Source organism: Natrix helvetica (genome assembly GCF_964273705.1).
Source record: "Natrix helvetica genome assembly, chromosome: 4".
In the NCBI taxonomy this organism is placed as follows: Eukaryota; Metazoa; Chordata; class Lepidosauria; order Squamata; family Natricidae; genus Natrix; species Natrix helvetica.
In genome coordinates this window covers 20,948,031-20,972,348 of record NC_138550.1, presented here as the reverse complement: position 1 = coordinate 20,972,348, position 24,318 = coordinate 20,948,031, and the positions used below count along the sequence as shown (strand labels likewise).

Genomic DNA, 24,318 nt, shown 5'->3' with positions numbered 1-24,318 from the left:
GAGCAGAGACATCACTCTGCCAGCAAAAGTGTGTATAGTCAAGTCTATGGTTTTCCCAGTTGCAATATATGGCTGTAAAAAATGGACTATAAGAAAGGCTGAGCGCCAAATAATTGAGGCCTTTGAACTATGGTGCTGGAGAAGACTCCTGGGAGTCCCTTGGACTGCCAAGGTGATCAAACGAATCAGTCCTAGAGGAGATCAATCCTGTCTGCTCTTTAGAAGGCCAGATCCTGAAAATGAAACTCAAATACTTTGGCCACCTAATGGGAAGGAAGGACTCACTGGAGAAGAGCTTAATGCTGGGAAAGATTGGGAAAGATTGAAGGCAAAAGACAAAGGGGACGACAGAGAATGAAGTGGCTGGAGGGAGACACCGAAGCAGTAGGCGTGAGCGTAAATGGATTCCAGAGGATGGTAGAGGATAGGAAGGCCTGGAGGAATGTTGTCCATGGGGTTGCGATGGGACGGACACGACTTCACAACTAACAACAATATTGATTATATTGTATTGATTGTTCTCTAGGTATTTTAGAAATCAACTCTTGCCAGTTTAGTATGACAGGTGCTAAAAGTTAAATTCAAGGCATCTAGAGAGTAGGAAAATGTCTACTTCTGCTTCAGACTCTAAATATGTGGGTCATATAGGACACACAGCTCTGCCTAATTCCCACTCTTCAGAATCTGCTGTTTTAAGTAATTGCCTTTGCTGAAGAATTAGGTAGTTCCTGCAACATACAAAATAAGATTCCTTACCTCTGGTGGAAATTGTGATAAGGAGCTTTATGAAATTCATTTAATGTCAGATATGGCTTTCTATGTTCTACTGAGAAAATCTTTAGTAAATTACAAGGTGAGGGTTGCAACATGTAAGTTATACATTAGCCGCTAGATAGTATTGTAATTGCCAGATTCAGGGTAAAAGAATTTTAAGTAGTCAAGATAAGCAATGAAGAAGGTGTCTGTATCATATTGTTGAGACTGCCTCCTTTTCTAAAGCTTCTTGGATGTAAGTGGGATGTAGTGAAACATTCTGCCTGTTTAATGTTCATATTTCTTTGATAACTCCTTAGGTCATGGAGGCACAAAACCTCCTTTTCAAGAAGTCCATGCAATTCTAAACTATCAAAACTGTTCTGATCTTGCATGAATGTCACAGTGATTGAATCCAGCGCTGGCAATAATCAGACAAGCTGTGGTTTATGGGGATTATGATATTTTTTTTTAGAATCCCAAATTTGGATGCAGAGCTCAGCTAGGTGAAAAGTAATGGTAGGATGGGGAAATTTCAATCCATGGATCCTACACCAAATGTACAAATCTGTATCTGCGTCAACAACAGATCAGGAATTCTAATATGCACTTTTCAAAGTATCCAGGAGATTTTTCTAAAGACTTGGTCAAAGATTACAAATAAGATAAGAGAACCATTATTGTCATTTTTTTACTGTGAGCACGCTCATTTAAGGTTGCCTCCCCATGTCAGAAACCTTTTTTTTAATGGTTTTATTTAGTAATGCTAAAACATTGGGAGTCAAGAATTCTTGTTGATGTACAGTAAGTCCTAAACTACATCTATTTAGACCTGAGGAGTACATTCTATTCCCAGATGTTCCTCTTAATCTGTTTTGAAATGAATTAAAATGTATATTTGCTTTCAGAACTTCAATGTACTTTTCAAATTTGCCCTAGACATTATGTTTCACCAGATAACAACATTTGATGACTCTTGTCTGGGCTGAGAAGCTAAGTTGAGTCGGACATTTTACGCGGAGAATAAACTCCTGGTGAATATGATGAGGGCTTTGGACTAATTGAAAATGCATCCAAAAAGAAGGGAATGACAAAATACCTTTGTATTATCACCAAGAAAACGTATGGATTTACAAGAGTCAAGTATGAGTTGAAGGAGTTTTTGATTTTTTTTAAAGAATTAGATTTAATAGCTTATATTATAGTTCATGGTACTGTACTTTTTAATATATTTTAATTGGTGATTTGGAAGAGGAATATATGCTTCCCAAAATTTAATATCTATACTCAGTTATTGTAAAATAAATGTGTGTGGCTGATCTTTATATTCTTTCAGTATACATGTGGTTGTTGTAGCTATTTATAGAAGAAAAGGGGCTTTCCATTTTGCAAAAAAATCTGAGTTGTAAGAACTGGAATGAAAATATGCCTCCTTTCCAAAGCAGTGACAGAAATGGTTGTGGTTTATTCCCATTCTTCGGCATGGCTAGAGAGGAAAAATGTTTAAATACTTAATTTTGTTTTGTATATTTCCTGCTTAGAAATATTATTTCTAAGCTGCCTGGTATTGTATTGTTAAATAGACTGCAGGAAAATCTCTTTTGCTCTACAAATTACGATGAATGTATAAGAATGATAATGAACACATAAGTCTTAATAGAACTGCAAAGATTCTTTTTTGTTCTTAATTGAAAGACGAAGTTCTGTATACATTGGCTCTGGCATCAGGATCCTAACCATGCATTTGGCTCTGGAACAATCTCCTACATAAGTACCGGTAAATGGGAATTTCATGAGAGCATCAAAATGCTGAAAATACATACTGTAGGTTGCAGCACAGAAGAAATAAGATACTACATGGCTTGAAATTAGGGATCCTAAGTCATAGAATCATTGAATTATAGGGCTGGAAGGGATCTTGGAGATCTTCTAGTTCCAACCCCCTTGTGGAATGAGGCTTTATTCCATTCCAGACAAATGATTGTCCAATCTTTCTTGAAAACCTCTAGCAATGAAGCACCCATGATTCTGGAAGGCAACCTCTTCCATTAATTAGTCATTCCCACTCTCAGGAAATTCCTCCTTAGTTCCAGGTTGGATATCTCTCTGATGAGCTTCTACCCGTTGTTTTTTGTCCTGCCCTCGGTTGGAGAACAAATTTACCCCCTCTTCCATATAACATTCCTTTCAAGTGTTGGAAGTCAGCTATCATGTAACCCCAACGCTTCTCTTTGTTAGGCTGAAGATACCTTGTTCCCTTAGTCATCATTGTATAGTTTAGCTTCAGAGCCAAATCACCTTTGTTGCTCTTCTCTACACTCTTTCTAGGGCGTCGTATCTTTTTTTGTACCATGGTGACCAGAACTGGACACAATATTCCCAAGTGTGGCCTTACCAGTGCTATATAGAGCAGCAATAGGCTGACATTGTAAACTGTCATCATTGCATCTTGCTGGATGGGTCCAATGCTCAAGTCTGTCAAGATCCTTCTGAATCTTAAGTCCGTCTTCCAAACTATTATAAGTCACACCCAAGCTTGATATCATCTACAAATTTGATGAGTGTCCCTCACCTAGATAATTTATGAAGAGCACTGGGCCCAAGACAGAACCTTGAGGTATCCCACTGCATGCTTCTCTCCACATAGATGTAGTTCTGTTGAGAAGCATATGCTGTGTGCAGTTGGTCAGCCAAGTGCAAATCTATCTAGTGGTGGTAATGTCTATCCCATTGTTCTGTCTTACTAAGACAGTGGTCTATTTTATCAAATACCTTATTGAAGTCTAAGTATATTGTATGCACAGCATTTCCTTGATCCACTAATTTAGTCACTTTATCAAAAGAAGGCAATAAGGTCTGCTTGGCATGACCTGTTTTTAACAAACCCATACAGGTTTCTTTCAATCATCTTGTTCATTTCTCACAGATCCTCTACTTTCTTATCTTTTCGAGGGTTTACTCAAGTACTGATTCATGCTGATTGGTCTATAGTTTCCTGGAACTACTTTTTATGAAGATTGGAATCACAGCAGCTTTTTTTCTGATTGTCTAACAGTTCCCCTGTGCTCCAGGAACTATGAAAGATTTTATTCAGTGGTTCCATGATCATATGTGCCAGCTCCTTCAGTACCCTGGGATATCAACTATCTGGTCCTGACAATTTGAACTCATCCAAAGTGGATAGATGTTCTCTTACCATTTTTTTTTTAGAAATATTTTTTGACTTGTATTCCTGTTCTGTCTCCCACAGTGCTGCTTTTCATAGGCTGGGCTGTTTTTTTCCCCTTGTGTATAAAGACAGTTGTAAAGAAGGAATGAAGCAGTTCTGCTTTATTGATCTACCTTTTCATGAATGCTTGGATGGATTTCCCCTCCCCCTCCCCCCCAAAAAACTGTCCAAGCCTTTGCTTTTAACTACTGCATCAACCTTGCTTTCTTCAAGAAGTTGTCATCTTGTGGTTTCTGAGCATTTGGTGTAGAGGTGGTATTCAGCAGGTTCTGACCAGTTCTGGAGAACTGTTAGCGAAAATTTTGAGTAGTTCAGAGAACTGGTAAATACCACCTCTGACTGGCCTCGCCCCCATCGGGAGGGAATGGGGATTTTGCAGTATCCTTCCCCTGCCATGCACACCGAGCCACGCCCACAGAACTGGTAATAAAAAAATAATAATCCCACCACAGATCTGGTGTATGTGTGTCTTTGGTTCATCATGCTTCTTGAAGACTTCTTTATTCCAACTTTTCTGGTCTGGTCTCTGTGTGCTTCATCTTTCATTATTCATTCCTTTTAGATGATCCCATTTCTTTCTGGGAACAGCCAATATGCTTTGTCCCACTAGGTCCCTGTATGTTTATGAGTATTATGACTGAACTATTGTACCATGTTGCAAGGTGGAGGAGTGCAAATTTCCTGGTCATCTTGCTGCATAGCAATTTATCTCATCACGCTTCAGTCCCCACTGCATTCCATTCCCCCATAACTTGCTTTTGAGCAACTTGCCTTTTCCCCCAGTCCTGTTCATTTTGTGTTGCAGACTGTAAACTATAAAAGTCGGTGCCCATTCTCAACTGCTGGAAAAACAATTCCAGATCAGAAAAATGAACCCAATGACTTGTAAAGGGATTGGATCCATTCCTGTGGTTCTCTCATTATTGCCATTGATGAAATGAACTCCAATATTCTTCCCCTAAACTAAAGACAATATGAAGGGTGGGGAGGGTGGGGGAAATCTCAGGATCATTTTCTCTGGGAAACTCCCGTAAGTGATTTGTGCAGTGATCTAGTCTTCATAGATTAGGTTTAAAACATAAGGTTCCTTGTTCTACTTTCAACCTTGAACTGCCTGTTTTTGTTATTTCATTTCTTTAGAATTTCCTTCTAATCTGCTTCCTCTAACATGTAATGCTGTTAAACAAAAAGATTAAGAATTTCTTACATGTGGTTTTTAAAAAAAAACTGTGTTTAGTGCTGAATTGGTGTAATATGAAATGTTATGGTTGAATCTAACCGAGGATGTTTTATATCCTGCATAGTTTTAATATTTTATTATTTATTGATTTTGGTTTTATAAAACAATTACTATATAAATAAAAGCAAGGTAATTCCAGGTAATTCTTAAGGAATACATTAAGAAAAAAAATTAAAGTACGACTTGCATAACAGTATCTTTGTTCTTTTTTCTTTCAGACACTGGAGAGAAAAGAAGAGATTGGAAAACCATTTGTCTGAAATGGTATAGGCTTTCAGCTTGAGCAGGGGGTTGGACTAGAAAGCCTCCAAGATCCCTTCCAACTCTTGTTATTTTTTAAAAATCAGCAAGAGGTTTTTAGGATTTGTGTCTGACCATAGGAACTATAAAAACTGGGCTGAAGAGAAAGGATATCAGCTACTGCTCCATGACTATTGATCCTTCTGTGTTCCAGAGACTGGGAAAAGTGACAAGATTTGCTGTGGAGGTTTGCCACCTGCCTGTGAATTGATTTCAGGGAATAATGTTTTATAACAAACTGATACCTTCCAGAAGAACGACACTGAATATCCACATCCCTTTGGTTATATGCAAAAGAAGTTGGTATTGATGCTGAAACGACATTGGATTAACCATGAGGCCAAAGACTTTCCCTGCTACTACTTACTCTGGGAACAGCAGACAAAGATTACAGGAGATCAGGGAAGGTCTGAAACAGCCTGCCAAAGCTTCTAGTCAGGGATTACCCATTGGACCAAGCAGTGAAAGTTCTCTGGACTCTAAAATTCTAGTAGGAAAGGATGCTGCCAGACAGCAGCAAATCCGACCGGCTGCCAAATTTGGAAATTACCAGAAAGCATTGCGAGAAATCAGATATTCTCTATTGCCCTTTGCTAATGAGTTGGGCACTACCTCGGCAGTTGTTGAAGTCAATAGACAAATGTTGCAGGAACTGGTAAATGCAGGATGCGACCAGGTGAGTATGCATTTACAGGGGAGATGGGCCAGAAGGCCCATTCTGTGCAGGTTGTGTTGACTTCTGGATATATTGGAATTACAAGTGGGCAATTAAGCTGCTGTTCAGTACATTTAGTGCATTGATTTAGGATATGACTTTTGTTCTATGGTCCTATTGCCATTTCATATGCTTGGCGATCATCCCACGGTTTGCTAATCAGAGTTTGTTGAGTAGGCCGTAACTCATTAGGTCACACTTCATACCGTAGGAATAGATAAACTACTAGAGATAAACACCTTTTTTGGCCAAGGGGCCACACTTTTAAAATTATGATGTTGATCTGTGAAGGCTTCATGTTCTTAACTGCACCAGATGAACAGCCAAATATTTTCATTTTAACTTTTTTTTTTTTGCAAGGTTTTCTGGAAGCCTTAAGAGCCCAAATGAATGTGGAATTTAATGCACCCCTTTTAAGCTTCATTTCAGTGAAAACAGTAGTAAAAATTCATCATTCAAAATCTGACAGTTTGCCTATTGGAGAAATGTAGGATGCTGTAACCAAATGGGGCTGACAGCTGCTTGTAGCCTGTAGGTCATGAGCTGGCCTATAGTCATAAACCCTAGTTTGTAAATCACAATGTTAGGGGAGAAACAGCATTCCAAGCCAACAATAATCAGGCTACTTCATGTCATATGTGAATACAGGCTCTGTATATTACAACCATCAATTTGAAGATTTTGGATAATGTTGGAGTTGTGAACCAAGCCATTGTGTTTTGTACCTGGCTGATAATCAGTAGTTTTGGACTATTACTGCTTTCCCCAAAATTGAACATTCTACATTCCTTTGAACTCCTAAATATCTTTGAGTAATGGTGATCAGAGGAAGCATTTTTCACTGCATAGGATTAATTCTGCTTTGTAGGAATCTGCCTGATACTAAATCAAGCCTTTGATCCAGCTAATCCAACATTGTTTTACCAACCTTTGATTTGTTTCCCAACTCCAGAATGTCAGTCTATAATCCAGGGGTGTCCAAACTTGGGAACTTTAAGACTTGTGGACTTCAATTCCCAGAATTCCCCAGCCAGCCATGCTGGCTGGGGAATTCTGGGAATTGAAGTCCACAAGTCTTAAAGTTCTCAAGTTTGGACACCCCTGCTATAATCTTTCTGATCCTGAAAGATGCTTCATAAATAAGGAGAGCTTGCACAAAAGCGTCTTCTTTCAGAATGTTAAAGCAGCTCTGTCTTATAGTCCAAGCTTGCACTATTTTCCAGGCTTGTGTGGCTGTTTCAGAAGCCGTTCTTTATCCTTAACCATTCAAAACGAGGTGCTCCAAATCTGCTCCCATGCAGTCCAAGGCAAAATCTTGCTCTACAGAGATCCAAAGGATTACATTTGGAATCTTCTCCATCACTGCTTTTTCGATTTAGCAACTTTTAAAATATGTGGATTTGAACTCCCAGAGTCCCATTGTCTGAGGAACTCTAGGACCATGATGGCGAACCTATGGCATGCAGGCACAGCAACCGTTGCCCATTTCTCTTCCGGGTTCCAGCACACATATGCGCACCGGCCAGCTGGTCTTTGCATGGGTGTGAGCAGGAAAAACTCAAAGCTCCCTGGTATGCATGTGCGTGCTGGGACTTCCGGTTTCGCACTGGCCAGCTGGTCTTTGTGTGCGTATGCGCGCCAGAATGTGACTTGGTGCTGAAAAGGTTTGCCAACACTACTGTAGAAGTTGAAGTCCACACATCATACACTTCTACGTAAAAACTGTACTACTGAACTAAAGAGAAATACACCCTCTGACACTTCCTGAAAAACGCTCTTAAAAGCACTGTGGCTAGATTTGGGGGGGGGGGGGAATGTTGGGGGGGGAATGTTGTTTTTGCGTTTGCTTTTTGCCTAGTCCTCAGTTCTTTCAGATTTATTGAAAGTCATGTGATGTAAACACTGCAAAACCTGGGGTTATAAATCCAACAACTAGAATGCTCTGAAAATTTTATGACTGCAGTTGAAAGTTTAACACTGAAGCCAAGCAATCATTTGTTGAAAAATAATGTTTTTTTTTAACCATTTATTGAATTGCTTCATAAATGTTGCAACTGTTCCCACATTGTGTGAAGTGGCCTGTTGTGTTAACCCAGGCATTGTGGTTGGTAAACTGTCACTTATGATTAGCATTAGGTATGATCCCAGATAGTTGTGGCTTATTTAGCAAAGCATAGTTAGGCGGGGTATCGCATAATCCTGTATGTGAGCCCAGTCTCTTAAGTATTTTAAATTTTATCTGTATAACTATCTACTAAGAAAGTCTTTATAAAACCACAACAATTAATTTTACTCTCTTAGTAATATCTGCATGAAGCTCACACTGCTTTAGATGTTACTCTTTCAATGATTATAAGATAGTCCCAGAACTTGTACAACTTCATACCAAAAGGCATGACCTTGCTCATTTAAAAAATATGAAGCCAGAAATGCTGTTAGTGGCCTATCCAACTGGTAAACAAAATTTGCTTAGCTTGAGAGTGCTTGTTGCAGCCTTTCAAGAAAGAGTGGAGCACAAGCCAGATGTGTTTCTTGCAGATCAGTAAGCCATTTAGAAGCACCGCAGGCTATTAAATGTGGAATGCTGTGTGCAGTTATAGATAGTAGCTTTCAGCATTTTAATTTCATGGAATGCAACCGAGCATGTGATTGGAAGAGTTCAACCACTTGAAGAGCTTTAAATTGTATTGTGATCTTTCTCTCTCTCACTGTTTGAGATGAAAAAAAAAAAAGCTGGCATGGTTTTCTTGTTTCCATTGTAAATCAGTAATGCGGATATACCTTTTTGAATTGTTGCAATTTGTCATTGGATTACAAAGATGCCTTGAGCAACTATGTGAATGCACTTGGTTTTTCCACTAATACTATTTTCCATTATTGCCTTCTGGTTTGTTTGTACTTCCCACTATCCACTGTAGCCCTGAGATTTAGTGGTGGCTATTGTTGTTGTTGTTGATGTTATAAATCTGCCCTTTAGATTGTTAAGGGCACCCAACTACAAAAAAAAAAAAAAAAAAAAAAGACTAGGCAGCTTACAAAACAGATCTGATCATACTCCATTCTTTTCAAGTCAGCTGCATCAGTCCCCTGCCCCATTTCTTGGTATTAGGATCAACAGAAAACCCAGGATTGTAGGGTGAAAAAAACATCGTTGTAAAATATATTGAAAGAAGACAAAAGGCAGACCATTTCTTTACTTGAAAAAAAATGCATAGATGCATTCATGTTTTCACTAGAATTCAAGCTCAGCTCAGTAGCATTTTTGCTTCTTGACACTCAGTTAAATTCTTCTCCTCCTCCTCTTTTCTTTGGCATCTGAAGTTTCAGCTGTGGTTGTCAGAATGCTAAATTTTGTATCCACTTCCCAGTTCTTTGCTTGGGCAGAGCTGAAGGATGTCCCTAAGGGGCTGCTCTTTAGATTAATAGCTATACAACTGATGCCCTATTGGGTCATCATTTCAGAGATATTTCCTTACCTAAACAGAGAAATGGAATAACCAAAAGGCAGTGGGAGCAGGAGAAGCTTCCAACTTCCTGCCAACTTGACCTGCAGCTGACTGCTCTCCGGCAGGCTATGGTGGGACCAGCCTACCTGGCCTCCACAGGGCTTGGGCGGGACCAGTCTACTAAACCTCTGGGCAGTGGCTCAGGAGACTTAAGTGACCACAAATTTGAAAATTTCAAGCACAAATGTCAATCCCATTGAAGACATGGTTCCCAGAATTTGGGTGCTTTGTGTAAATTAGCCCATTTGAGGCACCTTGGTTCAAAAATGTTGCCTTAGTTCAGAGGTCGGCAACCTTAAACACTCAAAGAGCTACAAAGTTCCTAACCGGAAGCCCCCCATTCAATTCTTGAGCTGACTGGAAGTCCGGTTCCCCCACCTTAGAGTCTCTTCCTAGTGCGGCATCCTTTTTCCTCTGCAAACCGGAAGTCCGGTTCCCCCACCATAGAGTCTCCTCCTAGCATGGCATCCTTTTTCCTCTACCTGTCCTAACCAAAAGCCCTATCAATTGTGGAGCTGACCGGCGACAGGGAGCCTCAGCAGAGGGATGAAAGGGCCACATGCAGCTCCAGAACCATGGGTTGCTGATCCCTGCCCTAGTTAAAAGTTATAGACAAAAGAGTTTTAGTATTGTATAGCTACATTATATAGGAATCTGAAATATTAAACACTTGATCTTAGCCAAAAGACTGAGAAGCAGTGGAATATTTATAACTACTTATGGACAAGGGTCAGCATATCTGAGAACATCTGCTTATGCCTATCTTAAAGTTACAAGGTTGAAATTTGTTATGGCCGCATTCTTGATTATACTGCATTGTGCTAGATGCATTCTGAAATGATAAGGTCCCCTAAAAGCTAATGCATCCATTAATTTGTTGTGTTTTTTTGTGGATGACAATGCTTTTTCCCCCAATCTGATGTAAGAGACTAATATTGCTGTGTTTCTAGAAAATGCAGCAGTATATATTTATGATGCTTGAAAGCCTTTCCTTAGAAAAGGAGCCTTTCCTTAGAAAAGGAGCCAACATTGTCAGATCAAATACTTATGCAAATACGGGGAGGTTTTTTTCATCTGCCGGGAAAGTTAATAACACAGTTCCTGGTAAAAAGCTTGAGCTGGGAAAGAGGTGACTCTGGTTTCATAATATGCAAGTGACTTACAGGATGCTCTTCTCTAGTGAAGGTGGATGACGCAGACAGGTAGGAGGAGCAAGATGGTTGAATGTTCAATTATGCATAGAATTGGGAACAGTCTGCTTGTGGATAAAAATTTCTGCCTAGCTATAATTGTAGAATGTATTATGAATTTTCCTCTCTTTTCAAATATGTACATCTCCAGCCAAAAATAATCTGTTTTTGTTTCCCAGTGTCTGATTTCCTCCTTAAAAGAAATGTCATTTTTATACTGGCTAATTTTCCTGTAAAATTCATTGGCAGAGCTGAAGCCTTTCCCCCAAATTGTTAATTAAACAGATATATAAACAATAAGACATAGGAGTTTCCAGTTCTCAGGATTTTTTTTTTTATGAAGAGCATTCACAGGACTAAAAAAAAAGACTCAGTATATTTCTTGTTTTCTATGAATATGCAACTAAAGAACAGGACAACAGTTTTGTAGAAGCAATATAAATCATGCATTAAAATCTATCTCTTCCAAACTGTAGGGCTATGCAGTGCTTTATATTCAAAAATAAAAAGGTACTTCAGAACACACAGGAATGCACAATATAGCACTCCCTGCAGTTTACCTGAAACTAAATATAGGTACCGTATTTTTTGGAGTATAAGACGCACCAAAATTTTGAAGAAGCAAATTAAGAAAAAAAAAGTTTTTGCACTCTGCAAACCTCCCAAAAATGGCCTGTTTTTCATGAAAGCGTGCCCGTTTTTTTTAAAAGGGCATGAATAGCCTTTAGGAGGCTTGTAGAGTGCTTCTGCGGGGTGGGGGCAAAAACAAGCAAAAAAAAGGCTCATTTTTCGCTCATTTCTGCCCTCCCAAGCCCCCAGGAGCATTCTGGAAGCCTCCTAAAAGCTATGCACAGCCATTTTTACAAAGGGGCAGGGTTTCGGGAGGCAAAAAATGCTGTATTCAGTGTATAAGATGCACCCAGATTTTCAGCTTCTTTTTGGGGGGGAAAAGGTGCGTCTTTTTAATTTATTTTTTAAATTTTTGACAAACAAAAACAAACAAAACATAAAACAAAACCTTCTTCAATTGCATATAGCGTGTCATTTGGTTACAGGCTTTTGTGCATAGATATCAAATATATATAAATACATTATCATTATACAACATTTGTTCAACTGCAATTGTTATTCCTTCATTTTGAACAAAGTATTCCAGGTATTGGGTTCATATGTATAATAACATTTCATTGCATCAATCTTAATCTATTTAATAATAATATATCTTTATAATATCACTTATAGCATTTTATTATTCTTATGGTATGAAAAATTCTCCAACCTGTTTCATTTCCATTTCATTTTTTTAACCCCTTATAGAATAAATCCCATACCTTATAAAATTGTTCATCTTCTTCTTCTCTAATTTCAAATGTCAATTTACTCATTTCAGCACATTCCATTATTAAGAAAAGAAAAAAGAAAAAGGTGCGTCTTATACTCTGGAAAATACGGTATTCCTTGACTAATAACCATTCATTTAGTGACATTTAAAGTTAAAACAACTCTGAAAAAATCACTTACAACCTGTCCTCATATTTTATGACTGCCACAGCATCCCTATGCTCATATGGTCAAAATTTGGGAGCTTGTCAACTACTATTGACAATTACAATTTCAGTATCCCGGGGTCACATGATATCTATTTGGGGACTTTCCTTACTGGCCTCCGACAAGCAAAGTGAATGGTGGAAGCCAGAATCACTTAACCACCACAGCAAAAAAGGTTGTAACATTAGGCATGACTAACTTAACCACCACCTTGCTTAGCAACAGAAATCAACTACCAATTATAATTGTAAATGAAGGACTACTTTTATGCCTTTTCCCAGGACTGAACTGCAGATGCAGAGAGCACTTGCAAAAGCTTCAGAAAAGACACAGCTGCTTTCAGAAGATGCAGAGAGATAGGTGTTTCATCTTTGTGCTTTTGACTCTGAAGCACTTTGCAATCCTATTAAATTGAAATATTCTTTCTTGCATTTAACCAAATTGTGTTAAACTTTTACTTAATATCATTATTTAATTTTATTATGAGTATTATCACTTTTAAGAAGAACTTGCTGACTTTCTAATCATAAATAATATAAAAGTTAACAAGAGAGCATTTAGAATGCACTCCGTTGCCTGGTTCTAAATATGGTTTATTTGATTTTGTCTTAGTGTGTTGTATGGTTCTAGCAAGTAGGTTGTGTAATACTTACCTGTATCATTTGGCACTATATATGACTCCAGTTGTTGAACAAGCCAGGGCTTAATGTGGCCAAGATTTCATATTCAAGAGAGATATTTTTCCTCTCTTTTTTGCAGTTTATCATAGAAATCTTGGTTTCTATATTTAAATATGCAGGTAGTACATTAGATATTTGGAAGCCAAAGGAGGTACAGGCATATCAGATAGGGAAATACTAGTCTTTCTGATATTTTGAACCCCGTGTCCCACTATTGTCTTACATTAAGTCATAAATTATGGTTTATAATAGCAGGGTTAATATATCATGCACATTTAATCAATGTGTTTTGCCTGATCAGCTGAGCAACCCAGGGTCTTTTCAGTGAGGTTAGCTTGTAAAACATTGCACTTGTGGAATAATTAAAAACAAATGTCATATCTTAATTCCATACATAAAATCAGTTTCCTTATAATAGGATGTGGCTGCTTTTGTGTAAGCAAAGTATAAAGTAATGCTGTAATAACTCACATGGTAGTATTTTATCCATGTATTTGCCTACATTAAAGAAAAATAAGGAGTTAAAATAAATAAAACGAGCTATATATGCATGAGAACTGCATCTTATTTTGCAAAGAGGAAACGGCTTCACCAGGTCATAGATATTTCTATTACTTGTACCTTTGTATGGTCAAAAAAGTAACTTCTGACCAAAAGGTTAAGAATGCTATTAATGCTTCCGGAAGTGATATCACAATATTATCAGGGTGTAGTGGTTCCTCTTGGAAGGTTTTTATGAAACCTTGATTCTTCTTGATAACTTAGCCTTGACAAGATTCTAAATTGTTTTGGGAAAAACACAAAAGCTATGTTTTGCAGATAGACCAATCTTCTTTTTAAAAAAAAACTTATAGAAAAACCAGTTTCTTATAAGGCAGTTTTGGTGATCTCCATCCAAGATTAGGCTTTTAGCTCAATATTTTTATATTTCTTGATTTTCAGATAGTCTCCTCTTTTTTCTTGACCTCAAAGAATGTGGATTTTAAAGTATGAAGTAACAATATATTGATTTTACTGACCAGGAAATGTTTGTCATTAGAACAGATTTCACCAGAAGTAGCAGAGCTCCTTGTTTGACTTGTATAATGAACACAGGTAGTCCTCAACATCCGACCATTCATTTAATGACTACAGTTATGATAGTGCTAAAAAAAAATGGTCCTCACATATGGCTGTCACAGTGTCAGAGTATGGCAACCAGCATTTATTTAGGATGGTTGCAGGATGGTGGAGTTTCCATCAGTGGTGGGTTTGTACTGGTATTACTACCGGTTTGCTCGTTCGCATGTGCAGAAGCATCCGGGCAGGTGGATGGAGCCTCCTGCCGCCACCACTATTAGTTCGGCTGAACGGGGAGCAACCCACCTCTGGTTTCCATGATTGCTATTTGCAATCTTGGGGCTTCCAACAAGCAAAATCACTGGGGAAAGTTGGATTTGCTTAATGTCCACATGATTTTCTTAATGACTGTGGCAATAAGTTAGTAAAATTGGATGCAACTCACTTCGCCTCATTGCTTAGTAACAGTTCCAGTCCCAACTGGGCTTGCAAATTGACGACTGCCTTATATACAATACAATGTAAGGATTTGCATTTGTTGTTATAGCAATTCATCCATTTAGATTTGTCCCTTAAAATTACAGGCGATTAGCAATTTCTTCCTAAGAAAGACTTTGAGTTTATATATAGTTTCCATGGAAGCTAAAATGTAACAAAATTAATTGTGGTCAGGATCTTTATGGAATCCAAATTATGCACATCACCTTATAAACTATGAATCAGATTTATCAGTCACAATGACTGGTGGCACACATTTTAAGCCGTGATGTGGTTTGCTTAGCTTTGGCTTAGTATGTTGAATGAAACCCAGCCACTGAAGTGGTTTATGGCTTATACAAAGAGATTTTGACAATATGAACCAAGTTAAAATGAATAATCCAGTCGTCGGAATGAACTGGAGATGGCTTATTACAACAAACTAAATACAACTAAGTACAGTGTGTAAATATTACTTTTGCTTTCGTACCTTGGCTCAAAATTAGAAAACAAGCAGTTAGAAACACAGAGGCTGAATGTGAGAGGATCAAATCCTGAGCTATTGCCTTAAAAGAGATACTGGCTAAAAAGTAATAGTTGTCTTCCAAGCATCAGAACCAGAGGAGGCATTCAGTGGTTCGAACTAGTTCTGGGGTACCGGTAGCGGAAATTTTAAGTAGTTCGGAGAACCGGCAAATACCACCTCTGGCTGGTCCCGCCTCCGCCATTACCTGTCCTATATTCCCTTGTTTTTTAGCTCAGCTGATTCTCACGGCAGAGCGGATTGTTGTGCCTCAGGTTAGCTAAACAACAGCTCAGCGCACCAGCACTGACACCGAGGGCGGTCTTTGAGTGCTGCGGCAGGAAAATATTTGGAATCCCACCGCTGATCAGAACCATAGGTTGGTTCTACACTGGTGATGCGCTTGTTTCTTTGTTTCCAGAGATTTAGTACATGAACGACAGCACAGAGAGGTGAAAATAGACTTCATCTACTAGTCAGGGAAGGGGAGAACATTCATTAAATTGATATTGTTCATTCTAGAGTTTGCAGATGCTTACATCACCATGTTTCACCTGGTGACAGGTAGGTGAATAAGAGAGAGATTGTAAGCAAGTAATTGCATGACTCACAGTACAAATGCAGTTGTGAAAAGGTAAACAATTTAATAGATCTTGAAAACAGAAGACGCTGAAAACTGAGTTGCCGGAGACATCCTACGCTAAAGGATATTAATGCCAGTAATAGTCAGGAAAGTATGACGAGGTGCTTTGGAATGCACAAGCTACATGCCAGTTTGCACTGGGCTATCATTTAAGGCACCATATGGATATGGGGTGGAATCAAGATTTTCAGGTTTTTCTCCTAGTTTGGGGGACAAGTGTTGAAAAAGTTTGCTTTTAAAATTTATACCCAATCCCTATACTACAGCTTGTGTATATTTTTTTAACTAGAAACATCCAATTTCTAACAGTTTACAGACTGTCCCAGGCTTTGTAGCATATCAGGGGCCCTCAACAAAACTGAGTGGTTCAGAATCTTTAATAAAACATATTTAGAAGCGAAATGAGCGTCTTAAGCCTCTGTAAAGCTTGTCCATTAAACCCCTAATTACAAGTAAAAGATATTATAGAAGGAGGTGAAATGTTTGGCTTTGTGTACTCTAGGGGGACTCCAGGGGGATTCAGGTGGGCTGTGTTTCTGTCTTTTTGGCTTCAACTGGTGTTTTTCAAATTTTAAGAGGTGCAGAAGTCCACACGTCGTAAAGTTGCCAAGACTGAGAAACGCTGCTCTAATAGGAAATTCTGCTGCTGCTTTGTAGCAGTAGTGGCCAAAAAAAGACACCAAAGGGCCACAAAAAGGAATTTGGGACCATTTGTGGCCATTGATAATCTTTGGAAAAACATAAATATTTGGAAGAAGATGATTCAGGGTGATCATTCTCAGCTTTAACTTGTAAGAATTCATTAATTTGGAAATGTACCTTATTTGTTGAAAGCATAATATAGTTCTAAAATCTAGAAACTTCAGACCATATTTCAAGATTGGGGAACTTTAACATCAAGAAAAAAAGTCATTGTGTTATGAACATTTATTGAGCTAATACATGTGGAAATGATACTGTTCTGTAATTAACTTGTGCTTTCATAAAATTGCAGCAAGCTAAGTTTAATAACTAATGATATGGCTGAAGTTATTACACACACACACACACACACACACACACACACACACAAAACAGACGCATACACACTCATACACATATCTTACATGAAGTATGTTTCTTGCAGCACTTTTTACATTAGTTCCATGATGAAAGAAACAGAATATTTAAACAGATTTGAAACTGCAGCCACATTTACAAAAGTCAATAAAGGCTGGGCAAGAGTCATAAGCTACCTGGTCTCAAATAATTTATGTGGTGGTCTCCAATTTATTTGGCACTATCGTATTTGCCCGAAAATGAAACAGGGTCCTATTTTCTTTTGACCTCTGAAAGAAGCACTTGGCCTTATTTTCAGGGGGTCTTATTATTTTTGAGGTGCAGGAGGGAGCGAACATGGTCACCTCATGGCTGCTGCTGCGTGTTACAATATTTTTGGGAAGGGCTTATTTTCAGGGGAGGGCTTATTTTAGCGCATGCGCTCAAAAGCCCAATTGGGCTTATTATACAGGGACGTCTTATTTTCAGGGAAACAGAGTAGACAAATTCTGAAAATTGGGGTGGGAAATATGGTCTGTCTTGAATATTTTATGCTACCTATTTTGCTGTGGAAATTTTATGTTATGTACCACCAAGAGTTGTATGATTGTGGTGGCATACAAATATTTCCAAAACAAGGTTTAGGTGAATGCCCAATAGCTGTGGTGATTCCAGGTTTAAGACTTCTAAACAAGATCAGTACCTTGAATTGAGTCTAGCAACGCATTGGAAACAGCTGCAATTAATGTTAGAGTGGTATAATGGTCATGCAATAGTTAATACGGTATATTTTCCTGTTTTCTGAGATGAAGGTCCTGCAGCTGTTGCTTGCTTTCTCCCTGGAATCTTATTCTTGGTCAATTGTAGACATAGACAGAAATTGAATAATATTGCTGCAGCTGCTTTGCATGGAAATGCCTGACCTTTTGGATGTTTCATCTAGCTGATTCTTTTGCCTCCAGCAGGCACGGAACAATTCAAAAATTGTACCCTACCTTTTTCAAACTCAAAGCAAACTGATGGCGTATTAATTAACAAGCCTTCCTTCTAATGGTCTAGTATGTTGACAGTCTAAATTCCAGTCTTGCAGCTGTTCAGGCTGTATCATAAGAATATATTCAAAGAGGAGTTCTATTTTTCCCTTCTCTCGGGATTTTAATATTCCCTTCCTTCTCTGTCATTTGTTGTGTTCTGTCTGTATGTTATGTACAAGTTGGTTTGGAATGTCCTGGCAGCTTTAGTGGAGATTTAAAGACTTCAAGGGAGTCTGACCAGAGAGCTGTGGAAGGATTAGTACACTGCAGATAAAAATAATAATTTATTAGATTTCTAAGGCCACCGATTCAAAAAGACTCAAGAGGGCATGCAGAATAAAAACCATGATAAGAAGACAAAACCAGTACAGAAAAACCAATGTATTATCTCTCCAATTGTTTCTGGGTACCATCATCTAGGGCAGGGATTGGCAACCTTAAACAATCAAAGCCATTTGGACCCGTTTCCCATTGACTGTTTCCGGCCACAAAACTTAGCATATGTAGTTGAATTAAACATTCTGTTTCCTTCTGAAACTTTTCTTTTCTTGGCTGGCCTACTGGGGGGTCGGAAAGCTCAATAAATTGCATGCCAGCGGGTGTCGCACATTGGCAGTTGTGACGCATATTTTGAGCGACAGGGAGCTGCAGCAGAAGGATAAAAAAGCCACATGCAGCTCCAGAGTCGTGGGTTGCCCACCCCTGAGCATCAGCTGCCGGTGTCTTGAAAGAGAGCCTTTTCTGCTGCGGTTCCTGCCCTTTGAAACATCAATTCCCCTGGGATTCGATTGGCCCTGTCCCTGTTGGCTTTTCATGAGATCAGGTCTTATAAAATTATCATTCTCTTCCCATCTTTCAAAGAATGATAATTTGATAATACAAACCCCCAAAGGCATCTGTGCTGTAAAATAGATAGTCCTCAAATTACAACTGGAATTTCAGTCATAGGAAACATTAAGCGGGTCACCATGAGACCAGGCCCAGTGTTGTGTCCTTTTTGTGGCGCTCATTAGGCAAACGTGCCAGTTGTTAAGCTTACACATTGTACCCAACGAGCGGTTTTTGCTGAAACAGATGTAAACACCAATTTCTGGCAAAAAAAAAAAAAAGCCATATCATAGTCACATGATCACGAGACACTGCAAATTGTGAGCCGGTTTCCAAGTGCCCCAAATGTGGGGAAGGAGCTCTATCGGAACTTTGACATTGGGTCATAAGTAGCTCTGGGAGGGTCATCATAAATTTGAATATTTGCTAAGGTACAGGTCGTAAGTTGAGGACTACCTGTTCTATAACAAGTGGAAGAAAGGCTAACTGCACAAACTAGGAATCATTCCCTACACCAATGATAGCGAACCTTTTTTGGCTCGCATGCCAAAAGTGGGGGGAGCGCAGGGGGGTTGTGTGGAGGCGTGCCACTCCCATAATACTATGCGCATGACCCCAGTGCGCATGCACGCATCAACAAAGCTTCCCCCTGTTTTTAGCATGCTTTTTTCGCCCTCCCTGGGCTCCAGAGGCTTTATAGGAGCCTGGGGAGGGCGAAAACAGCCTCCCCCGCCTCCCTGGAGGCCCTCTGGAGGCTTCAGGAGCTTCCCTGAAGCCTCTAGAGCGTGACAAACTGGCCCTACGGGCAAACCGGAAGTTTGGGAATGGACTTCCAGTTTGCTTGTAGAGTCGTTTTTTGCACTCCAGAGCCTTCATGGGAGAACGAAAAAGGGCCCTACGGACAAACCAGAAGTAATTTCCGGTTCACACGAAGGGTCATTTTTTGTCCTCCGGAGCCTTCAGGGAAGTCTCCTGAAGGCCCCTGAAGGCTCCAGAGGGCTAAAACAGGCCCTATGAGCAAACCAGAAGTACGTTCCTGAAAAATGGCCTCAAAAGAAGGCATAAGTCAGCTGGTCACCGCGTGCATGCGTGCTGGCCAGATAACAGAGCACCGTCTCGCGTGCCCTGACAAATGGCTCTGTGTGCCACCTGTGTCACAGCCCTACACCAATTCTTACCTTCAGCTGGATCAGAAGGGCTATTCATTTTCATAGAAGAAATAGGGGAAAACAATTTGTACAGAATAATGTAAAGATCAGTGGTGGGATTCACAAGTTTTTACTACCGGTTCTGTGGACGTGGATTGGTGAGTGTGGCATGGATTGGTGGGCGTGGCATGGTGGGCATGGCAGGGGAAGGATACTGTAAAATCTCCGAACTACTCAAAATTTCTGCTACTGGTTCTCCAGAACTGGTCATAACCTGCTGAATACCACCTCTGGTAAAGATCCACATTGAAGCAATACCTTTTTGTTAGATGAATTCCGACCTTTTTGATTCTGGACTCTGTCAAGGAAAATGGCAAACAAAGCAAAAAGTAGATGGAAAGAAAAGAACTGGCAGAGATTCAAGCCGTATCTGTATTTTGTTACTGACTCGGATGAAATGTGGGAATGAGCCACAGACATTCATACAGGGTTCCCATCAGGTGCGAAGAGAGTGTCAAGTTGCATCAAAATTCTTTGAATGACTGCTAGGGAGAAGAAGAAGCAAGCATATATCGTACAATTCACCAGTACAGAATAATCTCGAATCTTTGGCAAACATACCGGTACATAGATCATTTCGAGGGGGCTGGGAGTAAAAGATAAAGAAGGGGGGAAATGGAGATTGTTTAAAACATCTTATTTGATGATCAAAGATGAATTCTCTTTAAAAAAAAAAACCTGCCTTGATATATTTCAAAACCAAAACGAACCAGGGGAGTGAAAAACATTTTCCCCAGCTGGAGGTCTTGACTGGGGAGAGTTTATCATCCATCATACATTGAGAGCTGAACACTCAACTGGAGAAGGCTGATGGAGACAATTCGAGGACCAAAAAACAGATTGTGGAGAAATGAAGCAGCAGATGGTGGACGGAAGAGCAGTGTGTGGGAGGCATCCGTGCTTAGAGGAAATAATCAGCCAGAGATAAGGAATGGCAGATAGCAAAGAGAAAGCACAGAGGTTCAAGAAAATTACCAGGATCCGCATAAGAAGAGCGAGATGAAGAAAACAGGATGCAGAAATGGGGAGTCTCATATGGCAACTGGTTTAGGAGTTTGTTACCCACACCAGAAGCTCTTACGATGCAGCTCAATTTATAAGGGAGAGGAAGGAAGGATTTGTGTATGTGTTGAATGGGATACTTTTTGCTATAAAATTATGCCCCATAGTTCTGTCCTCTGAGCTAACAAAAATTGTGCTTAAGCTATGTATCCCACACAGAGAGAAAGTTCCCAAAGAAAAATATGATTTAAATAGAGCCATTCAGATCAGCTAACCCTAAGGATTTATTGCCTTTAATGTTTTTCTGAGGTCATCTTAAAGATAAAAATGAGACTCTTTAACTGAATAAAATAGTTGGAAGGGACTTTGGAGGTCTTCTAATCCGACTCCCTGCTCAAGCAGGAGACTACCATTTTCAGATACTAAATGGTTGTCCAATTTCTTCTAAAAAATTTCCATTGTTGGAGCACTCATAATTTTTGGAGGCAGATTCTTCCACTGACCAATTGTTCTCATTGTCAGGAAATTTCTCCTTAGTTCTGGGATGATTCTCTCCTTGAGTTGTAGACTGTCAACAAAATCAAGAAATTCAGGTTTGTGTAAGCAAAGCTTCCATTACAAAATAGTATGGTTACGCTACATCTTCTTATATTTTCAAAATTTCAATTTTAAGGGGAGATGCTTTGCAGGCATTTTGCGGTGGGGCACAATTTGGGGGTGGCAGGTGGGGCAGAGAATGGGGTGCTCTGGCAGCTGCTTCTTGGAGCCCACTGCCCAAGGCCTTAAGTGTCGCTGCCAGTGACCTTGGTTTCATGCCCCCTCTCCCGGATAACAGCCACAGAAGACAAGAGGCAGCGTGCCGGGTGAAGTTTCACCACCCTCGCCCCAACGAGCGAGGGCAGAGGAGAGTCCAGCAGTCCAGCACCGGCACCTCTTCGTCACTGCCAGTGCTGGATTCTCCCCTGCCATCGCTCGTTGGGGCGAGGGTGGTGAAACTTCACGTGGCGCACTGCCTCTCCTCTCCTGTCGGCTGTTATCCAGGAGAGGGGGCGCGAAACTGTGGTCGCTGGCAGCGACTCTTAAGGGCATGGGCAGTGGATTCCAAGTACTGGCTGCTAGGGCACCACATTCCCTGCCCCACCCAAATTGTGCCCCACTGCGAAATGCGCATTTTAATAGAGCCACAACACAGGTTTCCTTTGCTGCCTGCGCATTCCGGGTGGCCAGCAGCCAAGGCGCCAAGCCAGCAATTGGCCGGCTGCCTCTAATCTGCCTGCCCTGTGTCCACGCTCGGCTCCTGCACCTTCGCCCGACTGCGCTGCACTCTCGCTTTTCTCCCTGCCTCTCCCAGCTGACGGTGCTGGCCAGGAGAAAACAGGCGGCGAGTCTGTAGAGGAGGAGGAGGGTGCATGGCTCTGCAATGTGCACCGGGGAACTGGGAAGGAAAGCATTTTCAGGTGGCAGCGTGTGCTGGAACTGCCTGCCATCTTAAACATGATGCACTTGTTTGGCCTCTGCATGCGCCCTTTTTGGAATTGGGAAAGGGACCCTACAGCCCCAAAACACCTTTGAAAAGGCTTTCATCGGAGTTCCCCAGGCAGCTTCAGGAATCAGGCGCCATATGAAAGTGAGGATCCCCGCGGCATGGAACCCCCTGAAAATGCAACGCACGGAGCGGGTGGGTGGAGCTACATTCGGAGTATAAGACGCACCCAGATTTTCACCCTCTTTTGGGGGGGTAAAAAGGTGCGTCTTATACTCCGAAAAATACGGTATGTATTTCTTCAAGATATTCTGTGGGCAGTTGGTTTAATAATTTGATCTGCACACAACTGATGGATTTCTTGTGTTCTGTCTGACAGGATTATTCTCTTTGAATCCTAAACAGATTTGTAGACAGAACAGATTTTGTACATAATTTACATTTTTCTCTGTGACAACATAGAAGGAATTAATAGAATCTAGTTGTTTCAAAAGTAGTAACTGCAATGCTGAAATGGTTAACATATTATACCTTTTATAAAAACAATGTCAGTCAGCAGTATTTTGTTATAAATACAGTGTTTGGAAAAAGTGTATAGGGTAAAATTAGCAAAATGCATCATTGATGCTAATGACGGAGAATAACCTCATCACAGAAGTTCATTGGAAGTGCTATCCAGACAGATTGCTTACCCTGAAAGTTGAGGTCAAGATGTTGCTATCAAGTGTATTTGTGTTTGTGGCTATGGGAGAACGCAATAGAATGAATGGTTGCTATTTATGATGTGGTATAATTACACTCTTGACAGCTGAACACATGGAGAGTATGTCTTGATGATAACTAGTAGAACATGGGGGGAGGACCTGTTATCACAACTCATTGCTCTTAAAAAGCCACGTATCAATCACTATTTTTAATTAAAGATAAACAAGCAAGTGCATCTTGCTTGAATGCTGTTTTGCATATGTTGTTCTTTACAGAGGAGAATATGGCATCTGAGATCCTTCAACATGGTTATGCTATTATGAATGAACTGAAGTAATAAAGTAATGAAAAGAAGGATTAGGGATGACATGATAGCAGTGTTCTAATATTTGAGGGTCTGCCACAAAGAACAGGGGATCAACCTATTTTCCAGAGCACCTGAAGGCAGGATAAGAAGCAATGGATGGAAACTAATCAAGGAGAGACACAACCTAGAATTAAGGAGAAATTGCCTGACAGTTAGAACAGTTAATCAGGGGAACAACTTGCCTCCAGAAGTTGTGCTCCAACACTGGAGGTGTTTAAGAAGAGGTTGGACAACCATTTGTCTGAAATGTTATAGGGCCGTGATTGTGAACCTATGGCATGTGTGGCGTCCCCCGTTCTCTTCTGGGTTACTGGCGCACAAGCATGGCCGATGTTCAGCTGGCCTTCATGTGTGTGGCAATGCCGGAAACTGGAAGAGCTGGTCTTCCCTTTTCTGGCATGACCATGCGCGCTGGCAAGCTGATCGTCATGCGCGCATGTGCGCCAGTAACCGGAAGTCTAACTGGCTGGCATGCATTTTCCAGCATGGGCATGTTCCCTGGACAGTTCCTCTTCCAGGTTGCGTCCCAAACTTGGTGCTGAAAAGGTTCGCCATCGCTGGGATAGGGTTTCCTGCCTGAGCAGGGGCTTGGACGAGAAGACCCCCAAGGTCCCTTACAACTCTTGTTATTCTGTTACTGTCTTGCAAATGGGAACCTTTCTTCTTTTGACTTACTTTAGTAAATTAGCAAACTGCCATGTCTGAATTCATAAACATGTCAGCCAGGTTTAAAAATTGCCTTTGAAGATGTTGGCGAACTTTCCCTTCCGAAATATCGTTGGATTTCCTT

General features: G+C 40.2%; 1 protein-coding gene across 1 annotated transcript in view; it reads left to right on the top strand.

Moving 5' to 3' along the window:
- LATS2 (large tumor suppressor kinase 2) overlaps window positions 1–24,318 on the top strand; it is a 55,206-nt gene that overhangs the window by 7,414 nt on the left and 23,474 nt on the right. Inside the window, exon 2 of the mRNA XM_081951665.1 lies at window positions 5,441–6,198. Within this exon, the coding sequence (XP_081807791.1) occupies window positions 5,857–6,198 (342 nt within the window). The 5' untranslated portion in view covers window positions 5,441–5,856. The remainder of the gene's footprint in view (window positions 1–5,440; window positions 6,199–24,318) is intronic.